This window comes from Gossypium hirsutum, chromosome D05 (genome assembly GCF_007990345.1).
Source record: "Gossypium hirsutum isolate 1008001.06 chromosome D05, Gossypium_hirsutum_v2.1, whole genome shotgun sequence".
Classification (NCBI taxonomy): domain Eukaryota; kingdom Viridiplantae; phylum Streptophyta; class Magnoliopsida; order Malvales; family Malvaceae; genus Gossypium; species Gossypium hirsutum.
The window spans coordinates 13,448,993-13,472,595 of record NC_053441.1 but is presented as its reverse complement, the minus strand read 5'-3'; the positions used below and the strand labels follow the sequence as shown (position 1 = coordinate 13,472,595).

The window sequence follows — 23,603 nt, the reverse complement described above, 5'->3', positions numbered from 1 at the left end:
TTGAGAATTATATTTGACATCCAAACATAATATTTATATATTAACAAAAGGTTACATGATTTCATTAGTTTATATGTCATAAACCATATGTTATTAAGCATATGTCATAATTTATTAAGCATCTGTTGCAACAGGCAATTGTTCTTGAGACGTTATCTTGAACCTATCATAGGCTTAAATTTGATCATAAATTTAGTGATAGATGTAATAATAGCCCTAAAGAGTTAGTTGAAGAGGAAATTTTTAGCTTGCCTAGAGTTTCCTCTCTTGTTCATATATTGTTTCATTAGACAAATTATTAGAAGTTCAAAACCTGAGAAGGTTGAATGCTATGATGTTTGGAAGAGGTACAGATGCTCTAAAATTATTAAATATTTGGGTCCAATCATCTATTACGACATCATTAGCCTTTGTTCATTACACAACAATTTCATTCACCTCTAAAGAGTGAATGTTTCAACAAAGTTGCCATCATGACTACATAGAACAATAAAGAAACATACAGAAAAAATTGTGAAGAACTTGGTACTACCGTGTCTCAAAATTTCACATCAGTTGTCCATGTACCTTGCACACTAGGGTGTTTAGTTACATGCCCTGTCCTTAATTTCACCACCTTTCTTCCCAATGCGTTTCTTAGCCTGGTTGCATAAAGAAGGATATCTTTAGGAGTCATATTCTTCACGCATACCACCCGCTCGTTTTTGTTCTCTGAGAAATTGGCCAGATACATGTTTTGAGACGTGGTTAAAAACATCGCATACGTGAATACATCATGTCTGAAACTCATCCAAGAAAGAGTAACTTACTGTAAAAGCCTTTCAAATGTGGATGCTACCCACGAATGAGTTCGATAACCACCTCCAACTGAGGGATTTTCTCTTTAAAAGTTGGTAACTCTGACTCCATAAATGCCCTGGCATAACCATGTCAAAATTATCATGAGTTTGAAGAATTCAGAATCCATTTAAAGGAGGAATTCACATTTGTACATGCTTCTTGTTATTATTAATTATAACAGAGTTGAACTTGAGACTACCATGGTATATGAGTCAAAAACGAAATGTTAACAAAGTATGGCCTTTTCATTTACCTTACTTGAATAATACCTCAAGTTGAAATGCAAATCTTAAGTAACTGTTTTATTTAGACAGGATAATATTATTACCATACAGTCACTCAAGGCCAAAACAGCATTTGAGAAAATATATCATTGGTAAGCAATGACATTTTCTCCATCACATATATCAATATGATAATGGTACAAAACCAATAGTAGATTGGCCTAAACAAACAAATAATTAACTGCAGTTGGATCATTGCAGTAAACCGCATCAACATGTTGGCAGAAGCAGCATGCTATTAAATTAAAACCAAGGAACCAGATATCTATTGGTTATGCTACTCCACTCTCTCTCCACCACTCGGCTATAACAATAAAAGAACTATCTGCTACATTATTTTTTTCCATGAATAATATGTATTATATCAAAAATTCAATTTTCATAATCTTTTGCTACCTTTATTTCTTCACATGCACTGCACGTCTCACCCATAAGATTGGTAAGGAACATTACACATATGAATAGGAATGCACACATACACGCACAAAAGAAAGAAACATTAAGAATAGACAGATAGCTTACCATTCTTCGATCAATCATAGAGCATCCATCAGCACAGATCATAGTCATCTGTTAACTATTTAAGGTTCACAATCATCACATTGATTACATACAATATCAACTCTCAAATAGTTATAATCACCATACTCAATTAACGCATTCATTCAACAATGACTCAACCTAGTCTAGTCTCATCAGATCATTATCAAAGATATTCTTTTCACATTTGCACAAAAAGAGATCATCTTGAATTCAATGCAAAACAATGATACATTTTCAAATAGATATATTTTTATTATCCTCCTCATCGAGTGGTAACAAAAGTTGATTAAAATTCCAAAATCAAACATTATAAAATAAGACAACCAACCAAATACTAAAATTAATGACAGAGTCAATCAGATAATACCATAAAATAGAAAACAACTCTTTATATAACAAAATTCGCATAAATAGAGAAAGAACTGAATAAACAATCAAGCAACAACCTTTTTCTTAGATTTGTAGAAAATAAAAAATTCTTGAAGAGGGAGAAGAAACACTGAGAGAAGAAAGAGAAGAAAACTCACTAGTCTTGAATGAGAAAGAATGGTTTTTGGGGATGGGTTTGGAAGAAAAAGAGGGAAGGAAGCGTTTAGAGGGATTGTTTAGAGGGAAGAAAGAATGGTTTTTGGGGATGGTTTTTGAGGAATTGTTTGGAGGTCACGAAAATGGTAGTTTGGGGGGCAAAAGAGGAGAGATTGTGAAGGAGGAGATGGAAGCGTTGATTGTGGGAAGGAAAACGCAACATCACTCAAATATTCATATGCTTGCTTGGCTACCTGCCTGGTTTTCCCTTTACCAGTGTTGAAGGAAGGAAGTGAGTGGCTGTCGGTGAGGCTGAGTCTGAGCATTTTTTAGGCGAGAAATAAAGGGGGGTAAAATTGATTTTCTTAAACAACGAATCAGCATTCGACGGAGAGGAGAGGGAATAGAAATGCTCATTAAGCACACAATCAATTAAAAAAAGAAGAAGAACATGATCAAAAAGTACAGAGGAGAAACGTTAAAAGAAGGAAAAATCAAATAAGAAAAAACGCCATTACCTGAAATATGGGAACAGAAGAAGAGAAAGTTACAGATCTATGGGAGAAGATGAAGGAGAATATCTGAAATATGGCAAGAGAGTTTAAGGGCAGAAATTGTGTAGAGAGTTTGACGGCAGATGAAGGAGAAGATGAAGGAGGGCAAAATTTGGAAAATGGGAAAAAGAGAGCTGAACGGAATAGCTATTCAGGTATGTGGGCAATGAATGACTATTACAGCCTTTAGCTGTAATAAGGCCTGAATGGAATCAGGTTGTAATCCTTTTACAGCCAACCAAACGTTGGTTTGGTGGTAGGCCTATCGAATTGGAGGGGAATGCATTCCTATTGCCCCAACCAAACATGTTGTAAGGAGTCGAATAGAAGAAACTTTCTCTTCTGCTTTATTATTATTTTTAAATTACAGGTATAATATAAATATATATTCCAACAATTATGATATAATATCTAATTAAATAATTTCATGGCATAACTGGGCTTTTGTTTGGTTTTTTATTTTAAAAGGGAAAGCAAGTTTTTAATAAATAAATAATAAAATTCGAGGCTTACGCCCGGAGGGTTTTCGGAGACAAAGAGAAAAGAGCTTTTTTTTTTTCTTTTATAAAAGCGTACTTTCAAAGAAATATAATCCCTTCCTTTACCTCTTCGCTGCTGCCTGCTGCTTTTTTTTTTTCGTCGAGAGAAGCTAAGACAAAAAAGCTCGTAACTTGCACGACATAGTTTTTTTTTCCTCAGATCTGAGAGAGACCTAAGAGAAACTGTTTTCGGAGAGGGGTACCCGGAGAGAGGATGAGCGGGAAAGGAGGAGGTGCTGGAAATAATGGGATAGGGAAGGGTAATAGTGGGATTTCAGGTATTCCGGCTGGGTCTCGGAAGATGGTACAGAGCTTGAAGGAGATTGTGAACTGCCCCGAACCCGAGATCTATGCCATGCTTAAAGAGTGTAACATGGACCCTAACGAGGCCGTCAATCGCCTCCTCTCTCAAGGTTCCCCGCCCTTTTTCTTTCCACTTTTAATTTTTTAAATATTTTTTTTGGTTCTCAATTTGATGGGTTTATTTCCCGGGTTTTTGTTAATCAAAAGGATTTTTATCTTCATTATACAAACGGGTAACTCTTGGGTTTCTGGGTTTTGGTGTTTTAATGTGGTAAAGATAAAATCTGCTTAAGTTTGGTCACGAGAAGGCCTATGGCGTAAAACCCTATCTTTCGTAACACTCGTTTGATTGCGAAAATATACGGTGCTTTGTTTCATAACTGTAGGGCTGATGAAGTTTCTGCACTTGTAATGATACTCTTATTTCGTTTCTAATAAGATGTTTATCAAACGTGTAGATCCTTTTCACGAGGTGAAGAGCAAACGAGACAAGAAAAAAGAGGTGTGTGCTAGTGGAAATTATGCCAAATAGTTGCTTTTATGCGGATGTTGAGTTTCCTTGATTACCATGTCCCCTTTTTTCATTATCGTTATATAATTTTAGTAATGAAGGGTATAAATGCAGTTCGTCATGTCAGGTTCTAGAATCATTTGTAATGGTTATATTGCTTACTGTTTTCTTTTTTGACTTGTTTACCGGTCTACTCCAGGGCAAAGACACAGTTGATTCCAGGTCTCGTGGTGCCAACAACCTTGGGAGTCGTGGTGGTAGGAGTGGTTCAGACCGATATATGGGGCGTGGTGGCTCATCCTATTATAGTTCTAATGGTATGACTGTGAACATGCTCTATGCAATTTTGAAGAAGAGTCTGCTTTTACTTGGTTAAAAAATGTTTTGGGACTCTTTTAGATGGTTTCTCATCCATTTTGTGCTCCTTTTTTTTATGGTTAGAGTCTGGACCTTTCCATGGTAAACCTGCTCAAAAGAGGGAAAATGGAACTCACGCTTATGCAGGTTCTTCATCTTCTGCGTCTGTTGTGCAAGGAAACAACATGAATCGGAGACCGCCATCCCATAGGTAATCCATGTTAGAAAATGGTGATATTTCTTCATTGTCTAGTCCAGTTAAGGAGCTGAAAAGCTGCAATTATATTTGAGTTATAATGACCTTAAGTGGGATGTATTGCTGCATTAGTATTTTGCTTTTGCCTGCATTTGACTGAATCTTGAGAATCATGATATTGGTTGATACCAAATCATTTATTATTTCATTAACTTATTTACACCTTTGAGCCTCACTGGGTAAGTGTGGACATGAGGCATCCTAGCGTGTTTCACTAAACATGTAATTGTTTTTCATGTGAAAGAAGTTTTAGGACAATTTAGTTGACTGAGTTTTATTCTTCTCATCTCTATCTTGGAATGACGTTTCTGTTTGTCTGGTTCACAAACAATGTAATTGTAATTTGTAAACCATCGTGATATGTTTTTTTATGCTTTGCCTACTTCCCTCTCATGTGAGTTTTGCAGTGAAGCTGGTATCGCCGGACATAAAACAACCACAGCAGGTTTAGTTGATGGTATTTCTTCATCTTCACAACCTTGTGGATACCAGTCTGCTTGGTTGGGGGCTCCAGGTCAAGTATCAATGGCTGATATTGTGAAGATGGGCAGACCACAAAACAAGGCTTCTGTCATACCAAACCCACCTCATCAAAGTGTTAATAATCGGCATCTTGCAGTACCTCATTCTGCAGAAGTACATCCCAACTTACGTTCACCACATGGTCATGCTTCCAAGGTGTCCGATGTCACTTACGAGCCTGATATCACCACAAACCAGCGTAGTTCCCCAAGTGATGAATGGCCCCCCATTGACAATTCATCTGCTGTTAACGTGAACCCTATCTTAGAAGCACCTGCAGAATCTGGATTGTATGCAGAGGCATCTAACTTGCCTGTGGATAGAAACAACCAACTCATGAAAGCCGAGTTAGAGGAAGCTCAGGCAGTGGATGATGGTCCTGTCGAAACTGTTGATGGTAACCATGTTGAGTCTCCTTCTATTTCAACTAGAAATATACAAGAGGATGATTCTGGAGGCTCATCTCTTTATGATAATAACTTACATAAGGATGCCAATTCTTATCAGCCTCAAAGGCATGCTTTTGAGCATGATGAAGGTTAGTGTAGTGCTTTAAGTCGCTCAATCTTGTGTGATTCGTGATTAAGGTCACCTAGTTCTTTACATGAATGCATTAAACATGATGAAGGCAGACAGTGATTGCATCTTTGGAATTCTCTAAGTCAACCCATTTCTGATTGTCTTGCAATATCGATGTTTAGGTTTTAGGGTTGTTGAATTCCCCACTACCCCCCAACCCTCACAATTTAAGATATCATACTTTAGTCGCTCTTTTAGCCTGTGATTCACTAAACATTGTAATCCTAAATCCGCCCTTTTCTAGAATTTAGTTATTGCCTAGTAATACAGTTAGTTTTTGATCATTTTTATGTGTGCTTAGTTTATGGATAGCTGCTAGGTCATTTTCATGTACTTAAAACACTTTATTTATCTTGATCCTTTCTTTTTTTTTTCAGCCGAAGATGGTTCTTCATCAGTTGCTGTGAATATGCAGCAACTTAATTTGCATAATGATGACCAGGAGGCATCATCTGAAGAGGATAATCCATCTGTAATCATACCAAACCACCTGCAAGTCCACACCCCGGACTGTTCACATTTGAGTTTTGGAAGTTTTGGACCTGCAATTGGTTCTGCCTTTTCTGGATCATTTGCATCAAGGCCCTTGAAGAATAATTTGGATGAAGCTCCTGAATCAGCTGATATCTCTTCTATTGGGCACTCTGAGAATAGGTATTCTTTTGCATCTTAAGATTTTAATTTGCCTTGCTTTACTCTTTGTTCCTTGAACATATGTGTTAAACATTTTTGCTTGCAGAAATCCCGAGTATTATGGGGACGAACATCTCAGAAGTAATGCAGAGGGAAATATAATGATTAGAAGTACTGTCAACACTGGAAATTATGAAGCTACTGAAGATTCTCAACCAGCAGTACTGAAACAGGATGCTTCTGAAGCTGCCCAAGGGAACCAATATGCATTTCCTTCATCTGCATCTGGTTATAGCTATGAGAACTCTCAACAGTTAAATCCTGCTTTTACTCATCCTCAGACAAGCACTCAAATGCAGAATCTCACTCCGTTCTCAAGCGTAATGGTAATGTAACTTGTATGATTACATATACTACTTTCATTATTCCTAGCTTATGATCCAAACCATATAATTTAGAGTTTGATTTTAAAGTTTCTTTTATGTAGAAATTTCTGGTTGATAGCTGCGTCTTATTGTTCTAGGTTTCCTGTTCTACTGTTTGAAATTATTGATTGACCTACTATGTTCTTTGAATACATTATTAGTATCTTGAGTGCCCCTTCTTACCATAACGTTTTCCTTGCAGCAAGCATATACAAATTCATTGCAAAGCACTTTGCTGACATCAACTGTTCAGACTGCAAGGGAGCCGGATCTTCCATATTCACCCTTCCCTCTGACTCAGTCAATGCCAACAAAATACACCAATGCAATCTCTTCCATTAGTGGCCCCACAATTTCTATGCCAGAGGTGCCCTTTGCTTTACCTTGTTGATTTTTTGATGTTTGTTGCTCTTTGTGCGCTTCTACTGGTGACCAACTATTATTCTGTTTTACTTTTTCTACCATAAAAAGACTTCTATAGAATAGTGAGAAAAGCTACTGCACATGTGAATTTGGTTTGTTTGAAAATTTTCAAGAGTTCACTGAAGTGATATGGAACTTTATATACTATAATGTTAAAGCTATTTTTAGTCATTTTAGCTGAAACTTGGTATTACTGTTTTCAAGCCTGCTCTATTTTGCTTATATGTATGACTAGATGGAATTTTAGTGTGAAAGCACATGCTCTATGCTGACACAGAAACATCCTCAAATTCTAGTTTCCTGTGCATCACTGATCCCTAATATGGAACACAGACCTTGTCTATTTCTTGGCCATCTTCTTTGTCCTCAATTATAAATCTGGTTCTACCAGATCTGTATTTACTTTTGTTGCATGTTTTCTTTATTTGCTTGTGTCAGTGTCAGGAAAAAGGAGCAAAGAGCCAAGTGACCGTAAACAATAATAAGTTTGGGGTTGGGGAAAAGGAAAAATAAAATGCCACTTTCTAAGTCTAACTGAAAATTTCTATAGTTGATATGATTTAATTGTTCCTTTCCTGATAGTTTTGGACATTTGCAGGCTCTGAGAGCAGCTAGTATATCTGCACCACAGGCGACTCCACAGACTCTTCCTAGTGCCAGTGTTGCCACGGGACCTGCTCTTCCTCAGCATCTAGCCATGCACCCTTTTTCCCAACCTACGCTTCCATTGGGACATTTCGCCAACATGATTAGTTATCCTTTCTTGCCTCAAAGTTACACTTATGTGCCATCAGCTTTCCAGCAAGGATTTGCTGGTAATAGTAACTACCCTCAGTCCCTGGCAGCAGTGCTCCCCCAATACAAAAATAGTGTTTCTGTTAGCAGTTTGCCTCAATCTGCTGCAATTGCATCTGGCTATGGGTTTGGGAGTTCTACCAATATTCCTGGAGGACTTCCTCTGAATCCGCCTACAGCACCTGCAGGCACAACCATTGGCTATGATGATATTCTGAGTTCTCAGTACAAGGACAGCAATCATTTGATGTCGCTTCAACAGGTAATCAACGTACCAAACAATGTTAATTTGAATTGAATGGTTTGCTCTCATTACTGTGAAATGTCTCTGTGAATATTTTGCATTTGTTCTTTTATTAAACGGTGCTGAAGTATTAAAAAGGTCTGTTCCTTTTTCTACCTTTATTCCCGGCCTGGGGGGTGATTTCACATATTTCTACAGTATTTGTATATTTTATTTCTTTTAATTTCTGCTGCTTTGAATCTAAGGTGGGCTCATCCTTTTCTTTGTTTATGTGGTTAGACTGAGAATTCGGCCATGTGGGTTCATGGCCCTGGCTCACGAACAATGTCTGCTGTTCCTGGAAGCAATTATTACAGCTTCCAGGGGCAAAACCAGCAGGGTGGTGGATTTCGACAAGGGCAACAACCTTCGCAGCATTTTGGGGCTCTTGGATACCCAAATTTCTACCATTCACAAACAGGAGTATTGGGGGACCATCAGCAGCAAAACCCTATGGATGGATCCCTGAGTGGGTCTCAAGGCCAGCCATCAAAGCAGACCCAACAGTTGTGGCAAAACAATTACTAATGTTATCACCTCCGGGTTTTTCAGGGTCTTGGTAGTGAGTTTGAAAGTGGCCAATCTAAGGCATTCGTGCGATTGAATAATTACATGTATGGTTGATAGGGGTCTGAAGAGACCTTGAATGGCTACTGCCCTGTGCCACGAGGTTGTATTTTACTTATTTATTGTCTGGTTATGTTAACTTAGGAACACAGTGTGCTAATTTGGGATGGTGGACGTTGCCCTTCACTTCTCTTTCTCCCTCATTGTTTCCCTGTTCCCCTTTCCCCTTTTTTATAGTGAAAATTTGCCTTTTTTTTTTTAAAAATTATCATGTTTCTTATCTGGTGTCTCGACGAGCTTAAATCTACTCTCTACGCCGGGGGTTGAATGTATTCAGTCCGTTATCTGTACGTTCTTTAAGCAGGGTAAAGTATGCATTTTTAATAGATCGGATCTCACTCCAATTAAGCATAATGTTTTCAAGATTGCCTTTTTACTGACAGAAAAAAAGGGAAGTATACTGGCAGGAAGTGTTGAGAAGCTGGGTTGAGCTTGAAATATTTTATTTCAATTAAATATAATAAAGAGGTAAATGCCTTGCTATTAATTTTTTTTCTGTCCTGGGATGACAAGGGCATGGTGTTTTTGAGATTGGAAGACTCACATGAGGGCACAAATTTGTATTATTCTTGCATGAATGTTTTTCTTTCTTTAAAAAAAACTTCCAGTTTCAAGTTTCATGGCCAAGATAAGATACCTGCCAATTGCCCTCAACTCCGCCAGTATTGCACTTTTCTGTTTTCTGTTTTATTGAAAATATTCCTTTTTATTTGATCTCTCTTGTAGACATGTCTGGCTAAGTTGAAATCTACTCTATAGTCCGAGGAATGACTTTCTTTTTAGCATGGTTGCCCCTACGCTCTCTACTTGAAGTATCACATATCTGGACCATTCCTTAGATTGCATTTTTTATGCTGCTTCTACTTAACATTTTGAAAGCACTATATTCACAACATTCATCTCCTACCTCTCTCTCTCTTTATATATACAAGTATTGTTTATAATCTAGGACTCTTGACATGCCCAGTATTGTTTTCAACTGTAGTGGTTGAGAACACCCAAATCATTATCGATATCTTGCAATAGTTCTATTTCGTTTTGTTTTTTCTAGCATAGAAAGGCTTGTACAGAATAGCAAAGTTATTGTCAATTGTATTTTGGTTTGTTTGAAAAGAGATAGATAAGACTGCTAAAAGTTGGGAATGAAGATTGGTCATAAAATAAATGTGCATTTTCTAGGGGTTAGTGTAACTACTATATATATGTGTTCATATATATATATGAGTGGATGATGTTACGGGGACCTTTATGCTGAAACTCTACTTTTGCTCATTGCTTAGCCCATTTAGGAAGTTAAATAGAGCCTCACTTTTGTCTATTTTGAAATTTGAAGCATTAACTCCAAAAACTTACGCACATGGTCGCGCATTGTTTTGCGCTGGGTAAGCTGCCTAAGTTTCGATCGAGGCTTCTCGTTCGCATATTCGGATAGAATTGCAGCCTAATCTCCCAAGTTTCCACGGTTGCACTTTCACACATTGCATTGTCACTCCTAAGACACCACCAAAGCAAGACAACATCAACTAAGTACATCAAAGCGGTGTTTACCTTAACGGAATCCTACTCGATCCCAGCACAAAAGTATTGCTCGACACTCCAAAAGAAGTTGTCCACCCCTTTGGCATCCCTCGTGCCTTTGACCTCCTTTGACCTCGGAACATCTACTCGATAGCTTGATACCATCAGCATGCCACCACTCTTGAGCCTCTTGATCTCGCCATCCATTACTTCCACCTACACCTCGAGGGCCTTGTACTTTCGGCAATATCACCTAAGGCCTCCTTCATGGCCTCTTGTAGCTCTTCTCTAAGTTGTTCTTTGAGTTTGTCTTAGGACTCCATCATGCCGGATTTGATCGCCTCAAGAGAATCCTTGGTTTCTTCTAGCTTTGGACATCACTCATGGCGGACTCAACCTCGGCCATCCGGGTCTCAATGATCTTCACAGAGTCCTTAGAGCCTCCTTTCTTGCCCTTCACAACACCTTGGTTCTCCACCACGCCATCCTCTTGCTCACTCACCTTATTGAACTCGGTTGCCATCGTTCACCGCCACAGGACAAATTCAAAGCGCTGATATCATTTGTCACAGGCCGAACACAAGAGAAGTTGGAGAATGCCTTCTTAGCCTAGACAAGCATGAGAACTTAGATATATTACCCAACGACTAGTTTGGATGTACAAATAGAGAGGAGAGCTTCTACTTATATAGGCTATACATGAATGGAGAGTTTTAGAGCTTCTGGAATCTTCTACTCGGCTCTGTAAGGATCTATTGCTTCTTCGAATTTCTAAAGTCTTTTGGGACACTTTGATAATTTTGTGACTAGGTTTTCTCGTGCTCGCATCGTTCCGATCTCGATCTAGTACTTCTGGTAGCTTTGCTCACGGATCATGACAAAAACACATGCTCTATGCTGACACAGAAACATCCTCAAACTCCAGTTTCTTATGCATCACCAATCCCTAATTGGAACACCGACCTTGTCTATCTATTGGCCATCTTCTCTGTCCTCTATACGAACCCATTTTGCCCGGCCCACCAAATCAAACCCAAACACAAAATAAACCAAATCCATTACAAATCCAAAAATAGACCCAATCAGAACAGCCCAATAGTAAAAACCCTAAGCCCAAATAATTAGCCCCTAACCTAAACTAGCAGTAGAAACCCTAGTCCCAGCCAAGCCTCTTAGCACTGCACGCCCCCTGGTCGGCCTTCAGCGCCACCGCCGCTCGGCTCGCCAATCCTCGGTCTCACCAGTCTGCCGCACGCCACCTCCTCCATGCGTCTGACACTGCTCTGTCACCTACAAAAGACCACCAAACAAAGTAACAAAGCAGAAAACGACAACAAACACAATCCAAATTGCAAACGACAAGAAAATAGAAGTTTAGGGGTTATAAAAATCGGCTATATAAGCCGAACACAAACATTGTAATTTTTTTCTGGCCTTTTTACGAACATTAGAAATAAAAAAAGCAAAATAAAAGTTAACAGGTTGCTTTCTCTTTTTCGATTTATCTATCTTATTTTTTATTTTTCTTTTTACAAATCCGTTTTTTTAATCTGTTAATAAAAAGTAAACATACACATAAAAAAGAAAGGAAGAGAAGGGGAATACCTGGAGTCGCCCGCAAGTCCCATCGCCGAAGCCTTTTGCGGTCGCCGAAATCGTGCCGAGGGAGGGCACGGGGGTCTCCTTTTCCTTCGGTCTTTGGGCCAAGAAAGGCACCGTCACCAAACGGCCTTTTAAATCAGTTAAAATTGACCTTCGGGTCGCACGCCACCGCCCGTGGTGGATCTATGGCGGCGCAGGCGACGACCCTATTGGCCGGATTGGAGGGCTATGAGAGAGAGAATCTGAAAGCTCTCTGAATTTTTTTTATAAGAAAGATGGGTTAAACTGATTTTTTTTCTTTTTTCTTTTTTTGCATTTATATTGGGTATAATACGGCGCCGTTTTGGGCCTTGGTATCAGTGGCCAAAACGGTATTAGTGGCCAAAACGGTGCAGTTTTGACGTTTGACCCGCAACCCGACCCGCTAGGGAGGGGATCCGCGTGTTTTCCCTTAGGGGGATATTTGCGCAATAGATCCCTTCCCCTTTGTGGCTTGTTCAATGGGGTTCTTTCCTTTTTTTTGATTTTAGCCATAGAATTTTACTCCTGTTTCAATTCGGTCTTTTGACCATGGACTGACTTTATAAAAAAACGGCGTCGTGATGGGCTGAATAAAAGGGGATATTCTCGCAGTTGACCCCTCCTCGTTTTATTTAAGTTTCAATACCGTTCTTTTAGTTTTTATATTTGCCTATATAATTTTATTTCCATTCCATTTTAACCCATTTCGAAACGACGTACTTTAAGGGCTGGGGAATAATTTCCCACTTGGCCCTCACATCTTTCCACGCGTTTCATTTGGGCCCTGATTGTTCTTTTCCATTTCAAATTTCCCCCTTTAATTTTATTTTAATTCTAATTCGATCCTTGGCCTATTTAACTTCAAATTTTTTCTTTTCTTTTACTTTTTAAAACAAAAACAGTTTTATTAAATATTTTATTTAATATTCATTTAATTATTTATTCTCAATTTATAACCAAACTTACATTTGCTTTCGTTCTATTTATTTTTCATTTTTTTATATATATTGATTTGTATATTTTATTTGTGCCATTATTACTATCATTCCATTATCTATTTATTTGCTATTTTTCAAATACTTTCAAAACTTAGATTCATTAGTATTATATTTATTGTTGTTGTTATTATTATTATTGTTATATTATCATTTGCATTATTATTCATGCATGTTAACATTAGGATTTGTTAGCATCATTGTTATGTGTATATTTTATGATGCATATTATGGCATGATTATTTTAAACATATGTTGTATTATCATTATAGGTCGCGTACGGCACCTTTTCGTTTTAAACGATTTCTTTTCAAATATAACCAAAATTGCACGCATATTATTTCTAAATATTCTATTGGTGCTTACTCAAATTCAAAAAGGGAAGATTTCGAAAATAAAGGCAATATTCCGTATTTAGAAAATTCGAGAAGTCGTGCCTTAACTTACTGGGTTTCAATTTTTCTCGCGTTGATCCTAAATAACAGAATATCCTAAATAACAAATGAGGTTTAAATAAAAAATAAAAGGCAAACTTACTCTCAAAATACGAGGTACCATGTTCTAACTTACTGGATGTGATATCTTGTTACTTCGAGATAAGGAGGTATTTTACATTTTGATTTATTCGATTAATTTTAAAATAACACAATATAAAGAGGGATTGTATTTTTAAATTCTTTTCAAGTTTTTAATTTTCGACACCAAGCTAATTCTTTCTCGAACGTAACCGACTCCCGAACCTATTTTTTTTTGAATTTCACAGACCAAAATCGTTATTTTAATAAAATCGAATTATTTATTAAAAACAACAACTTTTCAAGGTGACCCGATCACACCTTATCAAAAAGGATTGGTGGCGGCTCCTGTGTTCGTTTTCATTTTCAAATCCAAGTCGACCCCGTTTCTCGAAAAAATGGTGTCTAACATTCTCAATTATGTATTTGTGGTGAAAGCACATGTTTTATCTGGTTCTATTTCTTTGCCATCTTCTTTGGAATAATCTTAAATCTACCCTTTTCTAGAACTTAGTTCTTACCTTGATATACAATTATTATAATTATTATTATTATTTTATCATTTGGATGTGTGCTAAGTTTATGGATACCATTTTCATGCACTTAAAACACTTTATTTATCTCGTTTCTTTATTCTTTCAGCCAAAGATGGTTCATTGGTTGCTGTGAATACTTAATTTGCGAAATAACCAGGAGCCATCATCTGTAATCATACCAAACCAACTGCAAGTCCACACCCCGGACTATTCACTTTTTAGTTTTGGAAGTTTTGGACCTGCAATTGGTTCTGCCTTTTCTGGACCATTTGCACCAGGCCCCTTGAAGAATAATTTGGATGAATCTCCTGAAGCAGCTGATATCTCCTGTGGAATTGAATGCTTTGCTCTCATGGATTGTCACTATGAATAATTTACATTTGTTGTTTTCTTAAATGGTACTGAAGTATTAATAAAAACTGAGTCCCTTTTTCTACCTTTATTCCCAGCCCAGGGGGTGTAGTTTTAACGCATAAGTTCGTAGTTAGTTTGTGTATTACTGTTGGAGCTCAAAGAGTGTAGTGTTTGGTTAATTCATTGTTGAGAATTATATATGGAGCTCCAGGAGTGTAGTTTGGTTAATTCATCGTTGAGAATTACTATGGGATTATACATGGAGCAAAACAAAGTTTGTGGTATACAAGCTCAAGTAGATGGTGATATACAAAGCTCAGTAAATAAGAGTTTACGATATATAAGCTCGAAGGTGCCATAAATGAAATCAAGCAATCAAGGAAATGACTAGTTCAAATTATTTTTAGTAATATATAGATTTTCTTTTCCCAAATATTTTCCTAATAAATAACAACACTTCAAGAGAATTCTTCTTCCTAAATATTTTCATAATGAATACCACCATTATTTGATGAGAATGTTTCTTTTCTAGGGAAAAGAAATATGGCATTGGGCAGAAGCCCTGGAAAACCCCATCAATTCATCATTTTGTTGAAGACTTTGTCATCTAGAAATTAAGTTATAGTCAGTCACATCTTTTCCTTATCCAAAGATATTCGATCATTCCCAATGCGGCTTCTTCTTTCTTCCAAACCTTCCTCTTAACCATACCATATTCCATCATCTCTTTTGCCCAATTTCTCTCGTCATTCTCAAACTAATCTATTATCTCAAGGTGCAATGTCAAACACTTGGAGACCTTTTCTGAAGGCTCCATGTGAATGCTTTAGTGCTGGAGAGAAACTGAAGAAGAACAAAACAAAATATATGTGATCAAGTCATGAACAAGTCCAAGTGATCATGAAATTGTCACAACTTTACTTACCTCATCAATGATTAAAAGTTTCAAATGAGGTGAAAGCTGAAGAATGCTAGGAATGATATTATTTTGGCAACACCCTATTTTCAAATGAATTAAATTGTCAAACTGAAGTAGATTAGCATGCTCATCCTCAAAACATCTGCAAGAATTGTCGCAAACAATGATTATAAAGATTTCTGATGCTTAACATCGCTCTCTACAAATCAATGGTAATGAGATGCATATTCTAAGATAAGCAAATCCTCTTTTCTTTTCTTTTTTCCTTTAGAACAATTGTTTCATGAGTGGATTATTCAAGATTTTGAGCGTTGGCGATGCCTTGGAAAAGCTGAGTATAACTGACAAAGTTCTACGATGTCCTGAACATGTACAAATGCCTAATGTCCATAATAGCTAAGACTAAAGAGGGTGAAGCAGTCATTGTAGAACCTGATAAACAATGTTCCCGAAATTCAAGATATTCGAGTTTTGGTGCTTGTAAGCTACTGATCCAGTCTTCCTTCTCCATTCTCCGCTTCTTTATTTCTGTGCTGTCAAAGAGCTATTATGATCAGGGTTTCTCCTATTGAGGGATATGAGAGACTAGGTCGGCCATAGAGCTTTAGAGGAATCAAATTCTATTTACTTTTCTTTCACGCTAAATCAAGAAAATTAAAAACATATTATAAGTTTATAGCACTCATTAATTCTGATAAAAATATAATCATCTATATATATAGAAAGAAAATCTCTTCTAGCCCCTGTAAAATAATCAATAGTCAAAATTTGCATACTGTGGTGCATTGACTCAACGTATCATGCTCTACAAAAATAAACTTGAATTCATTAAGGTATAAAAAAAGAGGAGCACGGTGTCTTGACATCAAGAAGCCTATGAGATAGAAGAGCACAAGAAAGAATTTTCTTTTACTAAAAAACAAAAACAAGACAAATGGTGTAACACTCCTAACCCGTATCTATTGTCGGAATAGGGTTTCGGAACATTATCAAGTAATCGTAATTTAATCATTCATTTCAAACATTTCAAAAATAATAAAATAATTCATCATTAACATGCATAGAGTCACTTATTAAGCCATTGAGAGTTTGAAAACACTTCGGAAATGATTTGAGACTAAATCAGAAACATTTGAAAATTTTTGGAAAGAAAATTAGAAAAATTTTAACTGTATGGTTCACACGCCCGTGTGCCTGGACATGTGGGCATTCGAAATAGGGACACACGGCCCTGTCCCAGCCCGTGTAACTCTCTGACTTGGGTCACGGCAAAGCCACACGCCTGTGCCAGGTCGTGTACCCTTTGAAATAGCCTCGCATGTAATAGCCCGATTTTCAGAAATGTCGAAAATAGTGGTTTGAGACCACCAAATTCAGAAAATAAGCTCGTAAAATTTATTATTTAATAATTACGAGCCAAAAATGATTTTTAAGAGATTTTTGAATTAGTAATTTATGTTTTATAAAGATTTATTAAGTCAAGAAATCGAGACCTCGATGTTATAAACCGAGCCGTAAATATTTTTATAAATATTTACGTAGTGTCAATATGGTAGTGTTAAAGTTTCATCAGAAATTTTAACGTTTCGGCAGTCAATTAATTAAAAAGAACTAAATTGAAAAGATGTAAAACTTTCTAAAGTGATTGAATAGCTTAACAATTAAATAAGGAAGGACTAAAAGAGTAAATGGACCAATTTAAGTGGCTGAGGTGACATACTGTTAAAAAAATCACAGATTTTTATGCATTTAAGGACAAAATTTATATGGCCAAAATTTATTTTAAGGATTTCAAGACCATTTCTTCTTCAACTTTCTGTCAAAAACAGCCATGGAAGAGGGTTTTGAGCTGGTCTTTCATATTTTAGCTTCAAGTAAGTTCAATTCTTACTTTTTTCCTTGAAATTTTTAAATTTTTGGACTTTTACAATTAGGTCCAACTTAGTATTCTATTAGTTTTTGATTTTGTTGAAAGTTTTGGTTGATACCATTGATAATTTCAAATAATTTTTGTTATTTGATGATGAAGTTGAGATGTTAATGGATGTTTAAAGGTGTTTTATTAAAGAATGTTGGATGAAAACATGTTTTAAGGATTAAATTGAAAAGTATTGAATTTGTGGAAAAATTTTGAAATTTCATGGAATTCATGAGCTATGGCATCAGTGTGATGTGATATGTGATTTCCGTGTAAGACCATATCTGGGATATGGCATCGGTGTGATATGTGATTTCCGTGTAAGATCATATCTGGGATATGACATCGGTGTGATATGTGTTTCTGTGTAAGACCATAGTTGGGCTATGGCTTCGGTGTATGATATGTGACAATGTGCAAGACCATAGTTATACTATGGCAATGTGAAAATGAAGTACTCAATTTCGTAAAATGTTCTCTAATTTGACAAATTGTGGTAAGTGTTAAGCAAATTTTATGTGATAAAACATATTGAACAGTGAAATTGAGCTCAATTATGTAATCTCATCATTCAGAGATTGTGTTTGACAGTTTATGTTAATAAATTATGTGTATGTGAATTTAAGTGACAGAAATTAAACAACTAATGATATTGAGCTCATTTACATGAATCTGTCATTTGAAATTGTGATTGACAGGAAGAAATAGTGAATTGCATGCTTATGTATGGTTATATGCATTTATCTGAAATACAAAAAAAATGATGGTTATTGATATGGCTATGAAATGAACAAATGGTGATAACTATAAGGCTTGGTTGAATATCTTAAATTGGCACTTGAATGTATTAAAATATTGGTGAAGATAAAAGATCAAATGGGTGAGAAATAAGGCTTGGAAAATAGCCTAATTTTTGTCCACACGGGTAGACACATGGGCATGTGTCATGACCGTGTGTGACACACAGCTTAGCACATGGGCATGCGTTCTGGCCATGTGTCCTTTGCATCTTAGAGTTTGAAATCAGATTAGCACACGGGTAGAACACACAGGCGTGTGTATCAGCCGTGTGAAGGACATGGCTTTGAACATGGGCGTGTGCCATGGCTGTGTGAAACCTGCACCAAAAATGAATATATCAGAATGCCACACGGCCTAGTGGCACGTGCGTGTTCCCAGGCCGTATGACTCAAGTTTCTTCATAGGTGCAAGTCAGAGAGTTACATGCCCCAGAGACACGGCCGTGTGAGCCACAAGGCCACGCCACACGGGCGTGTGACCACTATATGAGAGAAAATTTTTTAAATTTTGTGAAAATTTTTTTGAGAATCCGGTTTAGTCCCGACCCGGTCCTAATGCATGATTTGGGCGTCAAAGGTCCATTTAAAGGACTTTATGAATAAACTCAAAAAGTGAAATGTAAATGACTCGAATTATCCGAAAATGTTTTGTACTCTCCGGTAATGCCTCGAAACCCTATTTTGATGATGGATACAGGTTAAGGGTGTTACATCGCAAGCCCGTGTGCTAGTCGTGTGTCTCACACGACCAAGTCACACGTCTGTGTGGACCTAAAACGGGCCTTAAACAACAAATTTACCATTTCCTACACGCTTGGGCATTAAACAACTCAAAAACCATTCGTTTAACCTATTCAAAACACAATCAAACACATTCAAAACATGCTAAAACAATCATCCTAGGTGCCTAACCAATGTACCCTCATTGGTACCACATTTATATTATCAATACATATCATCAATGCATCATTCAAATTAAAATTATAAACATGCCAAAATCCATCAATTTGGCCTAGCTCATATCTACCTAAAACATTAACTTAAATTCACATGCACATATCTAGATTTGGTTCAATTTACCATGCCATAATATGGCTTCAAACACAAACACATGTTTATATGTATATACCAAACCAACATTACATTTATAATCCATCTACAAAATAACTACCATTTAGATGTCCTAGGTGCATGCCGACACAAAAGATAAACATCACCACATTTGAGTTCGGGATCGTTGTTGTATGCTGAATCGGTGATCAAAAGTGAAGTACCTAATCTGCATATGGAAAAACAAAACTGTACGCTGAGTAGAACTCAATGGTATTTCTATAATCTGAATATTTAAAGACAAGATAATATAATATGCACAATTGAATTTTAAGCACATATTAATGTCCAGTATCATGACTATCATATGCTATTATATTCCATTTGTTAAACAATGTCCCCAATTCACACAATTACAATATAAATAGTTATTCACATATCAAACCACATTTATTTGTACAATGACATTAGCCATTCACTACTCAACTCATGAATACATCATTTTATACCATACTTAATTCTCATCACTTGCTATATAATAGCTTTTTACAATTTGATCCACATATCATTTAAATAATAACATTATCCATTCTATATTCAATTCATGAGTACATAACTCATGTATCTCATTTTCATGTTTCAAATCACTATCCCATTTTCAATTCACATACAATATCATCCAATATCAATCATAGTACCGTTTTATTTAATTATCCCTATTAACATGACTTGGACTTGGACAAATACACGAATCCAACCAACACACCAGTTTAGCATCTAGTGCCTCATCGGATAAATCCGAAGTAGTAACTGCGCCCAGCGCTATATAAATTTGACATCTAGTGTCTCATCGATTAAATCGAAGTAAATTGGCACCCAGTGCCTCATCGACTTGAAGTCGAAGAAATCCCTGAACTCTTCCTATCCTATGGCATGCCATCTATATCCGACTCAGTCCAATACAGTTAATAGGTTTAATTTCACATTTCAGATAAAACCAATATCCAATACTAATTTTTCTAATCACATATATACACATGAATTAAATTCAATCTATAATAATAAATATCCAATTTCACATTAACACATATATCATACAATTCAATAATCAATCATTATCTATAATTCAATCATCAAATATCAAATGTCAATTACTCACTCAACACTTACTATATGCATAAATTGAATTATAATAATTAACAACTAAGTTCGGATTATAGAAATACAAATCGGGAATTCCGAGCTATTCGACGTCGATTTTATCTTTCCCATTTTTAGTCGAGGATTCCGGTACGACGTTAGCTACGAAACTAAAACAATTAAAATTCATCAATACAATAAAATTTCAATTTCATATTGAATATTGAATATTTAAAATTTTACTCAATATTTGTCTAAATTCCAATTTTAGTCCCTAAACTGAGACTAATTTTTTATTCTTCGCATTTAATTCTATATTTTCATACAAATCCACTTTAAACTAAATTTAACTCCCAATTTCCACTTAAACTCCTAAATTTTGATTTTTTCACAATTTAGTCCCTATTACTCAAAATTTACAATTTATTCTACAATTTAATCCTTTTCCATTTCTAGCTTAAAAATTTATCAATTTAATCCCTAATACTAAAATTATTCAACATTGACAACACTTAAAAACTTAATAATTGCTAAAATTTCAACATGGGTCGGGTAACCCTAAATATCAAGATTCTAAAAATATAAAAATTACAAGAAAGTAGACCAAATTAATTAACCAATTGAAATTTGAAAAATTGGAACCCTTAGCCGTTTGTTCTCTCCTATCTTCTTTCTGTTTTTCTTTCTTTTCTTTCTAATTTGTATAGCTTTTTTTTTATCTATTTGTTTATTATACTTTAAATTATTATTATAATATATATACACATTTACTTAATTATTAAGATAACATATTTTAACATTTTTTTATAATATACGTATAATTACTACATTGGCCCTTTAATTTATTTTTAATCTATAATTCAACTTTTACCCTATACACAATTTAGTCCTTATATCTAATTACTTTTAATTCTAATAAATTCGCTTAACCGAAACCTAATTAACTGCACTTCGTAAATATTCCAATTTATGGGAACTAAATTCCAGGAATGTACTTTTCTGACACCCCTAATTATCGGGCAGTAAATATTCCAATTTATGGGAACCAATCTCCACAGGTCCAAAACAGCACCTGCCATTGCAGTTTTAAACGATATCATCCACCCTACAATTCCCAAGCCTCAATTTGGTTCTCCATCGATTGTAAGGCAAGCTTTTGTGCTTGTGCTACTGTATTTGTCATTGGGTGTTATCATATATTGGTTTAATCGTTCTAATTTTGTGGGTCATGAAACTCATCCGATTGTTGATGTGCTGTATTTTTGTATCGTCACAATATGCACAATCGGATATGGGGATATCACTCCTAATAGCGTGACTACCAAATTGTTTTCAATACTATTTGTGCTGGTTGGATTTGGTTTTATCGATATGTTGCTTAGTGGTATGATTAGTTATGTGCTTGATTTGCAAGAGAATTACTTGTTGAGAACCGTTCAACATGGAGGTCAAAAGAAGGATTCTACTAGGTCTTACATAATTGATGTGAAGAAGGGGAGAATGAGGATAAGAATGAAGATGGGATTGGCATTAGGAGTTGTGGTTCTTTGTATTGGAATTGGTGTTGGCGCTATGCATTTTGTTGAGAGTCTTGGATGGTTGGATTCTTTTTACCTTTCTGTTATGTCGGTCACGACTGTCGGGTACGGTGATCGGGTATTTAAGACGTTGCCTGGTCGGCTTTTTGCTACTATTTGGTTGTTCGTTTCAACTCTGGCCGTCGCTCGAGCGTTTCTATATTTGGCTGAGGCTAGAGTGGGTAAGAGGCACAGGAAGATGACAAAATGGGTGCTTGACCATGATCTGACCATTTCGGAGTTTCTTCCTGCTGATATTGATAACAATGGTTTTGTGAGGTATGTTGTTTTCTTTTTTTACGAAATTTGGTTACTACTATAATTGCCCACCTTCATATTGTGAACTCTTGAAGCTTAGACGTTGAAAGGTTGATATACTTGTTAGTTGCTTGGTTCATATTTTATCCTAGAACAAATCTATTTAGTGAAAGCTTGTAAAACTAATAAATGGGATTCTCAGTAGTTCAAAAATGCTTTTAACACATAACCTCTACAAATGGAAGTGGTTTTCATTTCTTCATATTCTGCTATTAAATTATGATAATTATGTAAAATTTTTATTAGCCAATTGCTCAGACATTCTCAAAATCACCACGAAAAGAATTGAATAAATTGACCTGCTAATTTCAGAAGCCTAGAATGTCCTACATAAATTTTCATGTTCTTCAAGATGCTTTGTTGTGGACAAACTGAAGCCCACTGCTTATTCTGCTCTACTTCTTGCCATGCTGCTTATATGCTCATCAGCTATCTCAGACCTACTTTGTTGCATTATCCTCCGATATTTTGCATCTTAAAATGTTGTTTTTGGTAATTTGTATGCCAAAAGTTATGTGTTATGCTTTAAGTTACTAAATTTGTCTCAGATTCCATTTTCATCTACAATACGAACAAGTGCGAGGTCTGGTTGATTAATTGTTAAGTATTACTGTTGGATTATACATGCAGCAAATTAGAGTTTGTGATATACAAGCTCAAGGAGTTGGGGAAGGTATCAGAAAAAGACATCATGCAGATCTGCGAGACATTTGATAGGCTGGATGTCGGCAACTGCGGGAAGATAACTCTTGCTGATCTCGTGGAGAGTCATCATTAATATGCAAGAATCCTAGCTGCTATAATCTTCCTTACAATATAATGAAGGTGCCAAGGGAAGTGTCATAAATGAGATGATTGGTCGGCATTCGAGGCAAGCAATTATACACCATTATGAATGTTTAGCTGGTCCTCTTTAGGAGTTTGCTCAGACTGTAATGTTCTACTCGATGGGGTAAACTTGTTACAATAGAATGAAGGTGCCATAGGAGATGTCATAAAACGAGGCTAGCAATTATACGAACCATTATGTATGTTGTCAAAAAAGTAGGTGATCTTTGTTGATGCTGACAGTTTATTATATAAGATTTTTAACAAAAAAACAAAGTAAGGAGATTAAGTGCCACACTTCATTGTTTAACAAATGGCAGTTTGAATGGGTGACGCCTCATTGATTTAGTTTTAGAGAAAGAATAAAGTTTACAATTTTAATAAACAATAAAATACATCTAAAATTGTTGTTAAGATTTTATCATAAAATCAATATGATTGAATTTGAAAGCTTGCAGTAAGTTTCTTGTTTCCAGTTGAGTGATTTTAATCAAATAAAAAATAAAAAATATC

General features: G+C 36.0%; 2 protein-coding genes and 2 long non-coding RNA genes across 5 annotated transcripts; 2 read left to right on the top strand and 2 right to left on the bottom strand.

Moving 5' to 3' along the window:
- Positions 1–364: 364 nt before the first annotated feature.
- LOC107905862 (uncharacterized) lies at positions 365–2,902 on the bottom strand. Of its 2 annotated transcripts, XR_001686622.2 has the most exons (4): positions 2,711–2,886; positions 1,647–1,701; positions 810–916; positions 365–711 (listed from the first exon to the last, which is right to left on the bottom strand). It is a non-coding gene; the product is annotated as an uncharacterized lncRNA (long non-coding RNA). The 2 variants fall into 2 exon arrangements; XR_005913918.1 differs by lacking the exon at positions 1,647–1,701 and having other exon boundaries at positions 2,711–2,902.
- Positions 2,903–3,294: 392 nt separating this feature from the next.
- LOC107905861 (uncharacterized) lies at positions 3,295–9,204 on the top strand. Its single transcript, XM_016832638.2, has 10 exons — positions 3,295–3,698; positions 4,047–4,090; positions 4,299–4,416; positions 4,541–4,667; positions 5,120–5,772; positions 6,191–6,467; positions 6,553–6,832; positions 7,074–7,238; positions 7,893–8,351; positions 8,613–9,204. The coding sequence occupies exons 1-10, from the start codon at positions 3,500–3,502 to the stop codon at positions 8,898–8,900; spliced, it is 2,610 nt and encodes an 869-aa protein (XP_016688127.1). The 5' UTR covers positions 3,295–3,499; the 3' UTR covers positions 8,901–9,204.
- Positions 9,202–12,392, bottom strand: LOC107905863 (uncharacterized). The gene is made up of 2 exons (XR_001686623.2): positions 12,123–12,392; positions 9,202–11,807 (listed from the first exon to the last, which is right to left on the bottom strand). It is a non-coding gene; the product is annotated as an uncharacterized lncRNA (long non-coding RNA).
- A 9,007-nt stretch (positions 12,393–21,399) lies between these two features.
- On the top strand, positions 21,400–23,393 carry LOC121217733 (two-pore potassium channel 3; the record flags this gene model as incomplete). Its single annotated transcript, XM_041093841.1, has 2 exons — positions 21,400–22,223; positions 22,893–23,393. Coding segments are annotated over 2 exons (972 nt in total), but the record flags the coding sequence as incomplete, so codon positions are not given.
- Positions 23,394–23,603: the final 210 nt, after the last annotated feature.

What these genes read in the sequence shown, in the direction of transcription:
- LOC107905861 (XM_016832638.2), top strand. Translation starts at nt 3,500, where the DNA reads ATGAGCGGGAAAGGAGGAGGTGCTGGAAATAATGGGATAGGGAAGGGT. An exon ending in CGGAGACCGCCATCCCATAG is followed by an intron (nt 4,668 to 5,119) that starts GTAATCCATGTT and finishes TGAGTTTTGCAG; the next exon opens with TGAAGCTGGTATCGCCGGAC. An exon ending in CTCCGTTCTCAAGCGTAATG is followed by an intron (nt 6,833 to 7,073) that starts GTAATGTAACTT and finishes TTTTCCTTGCAG; the next exon opens with CAAGCATATACAAATTCATT.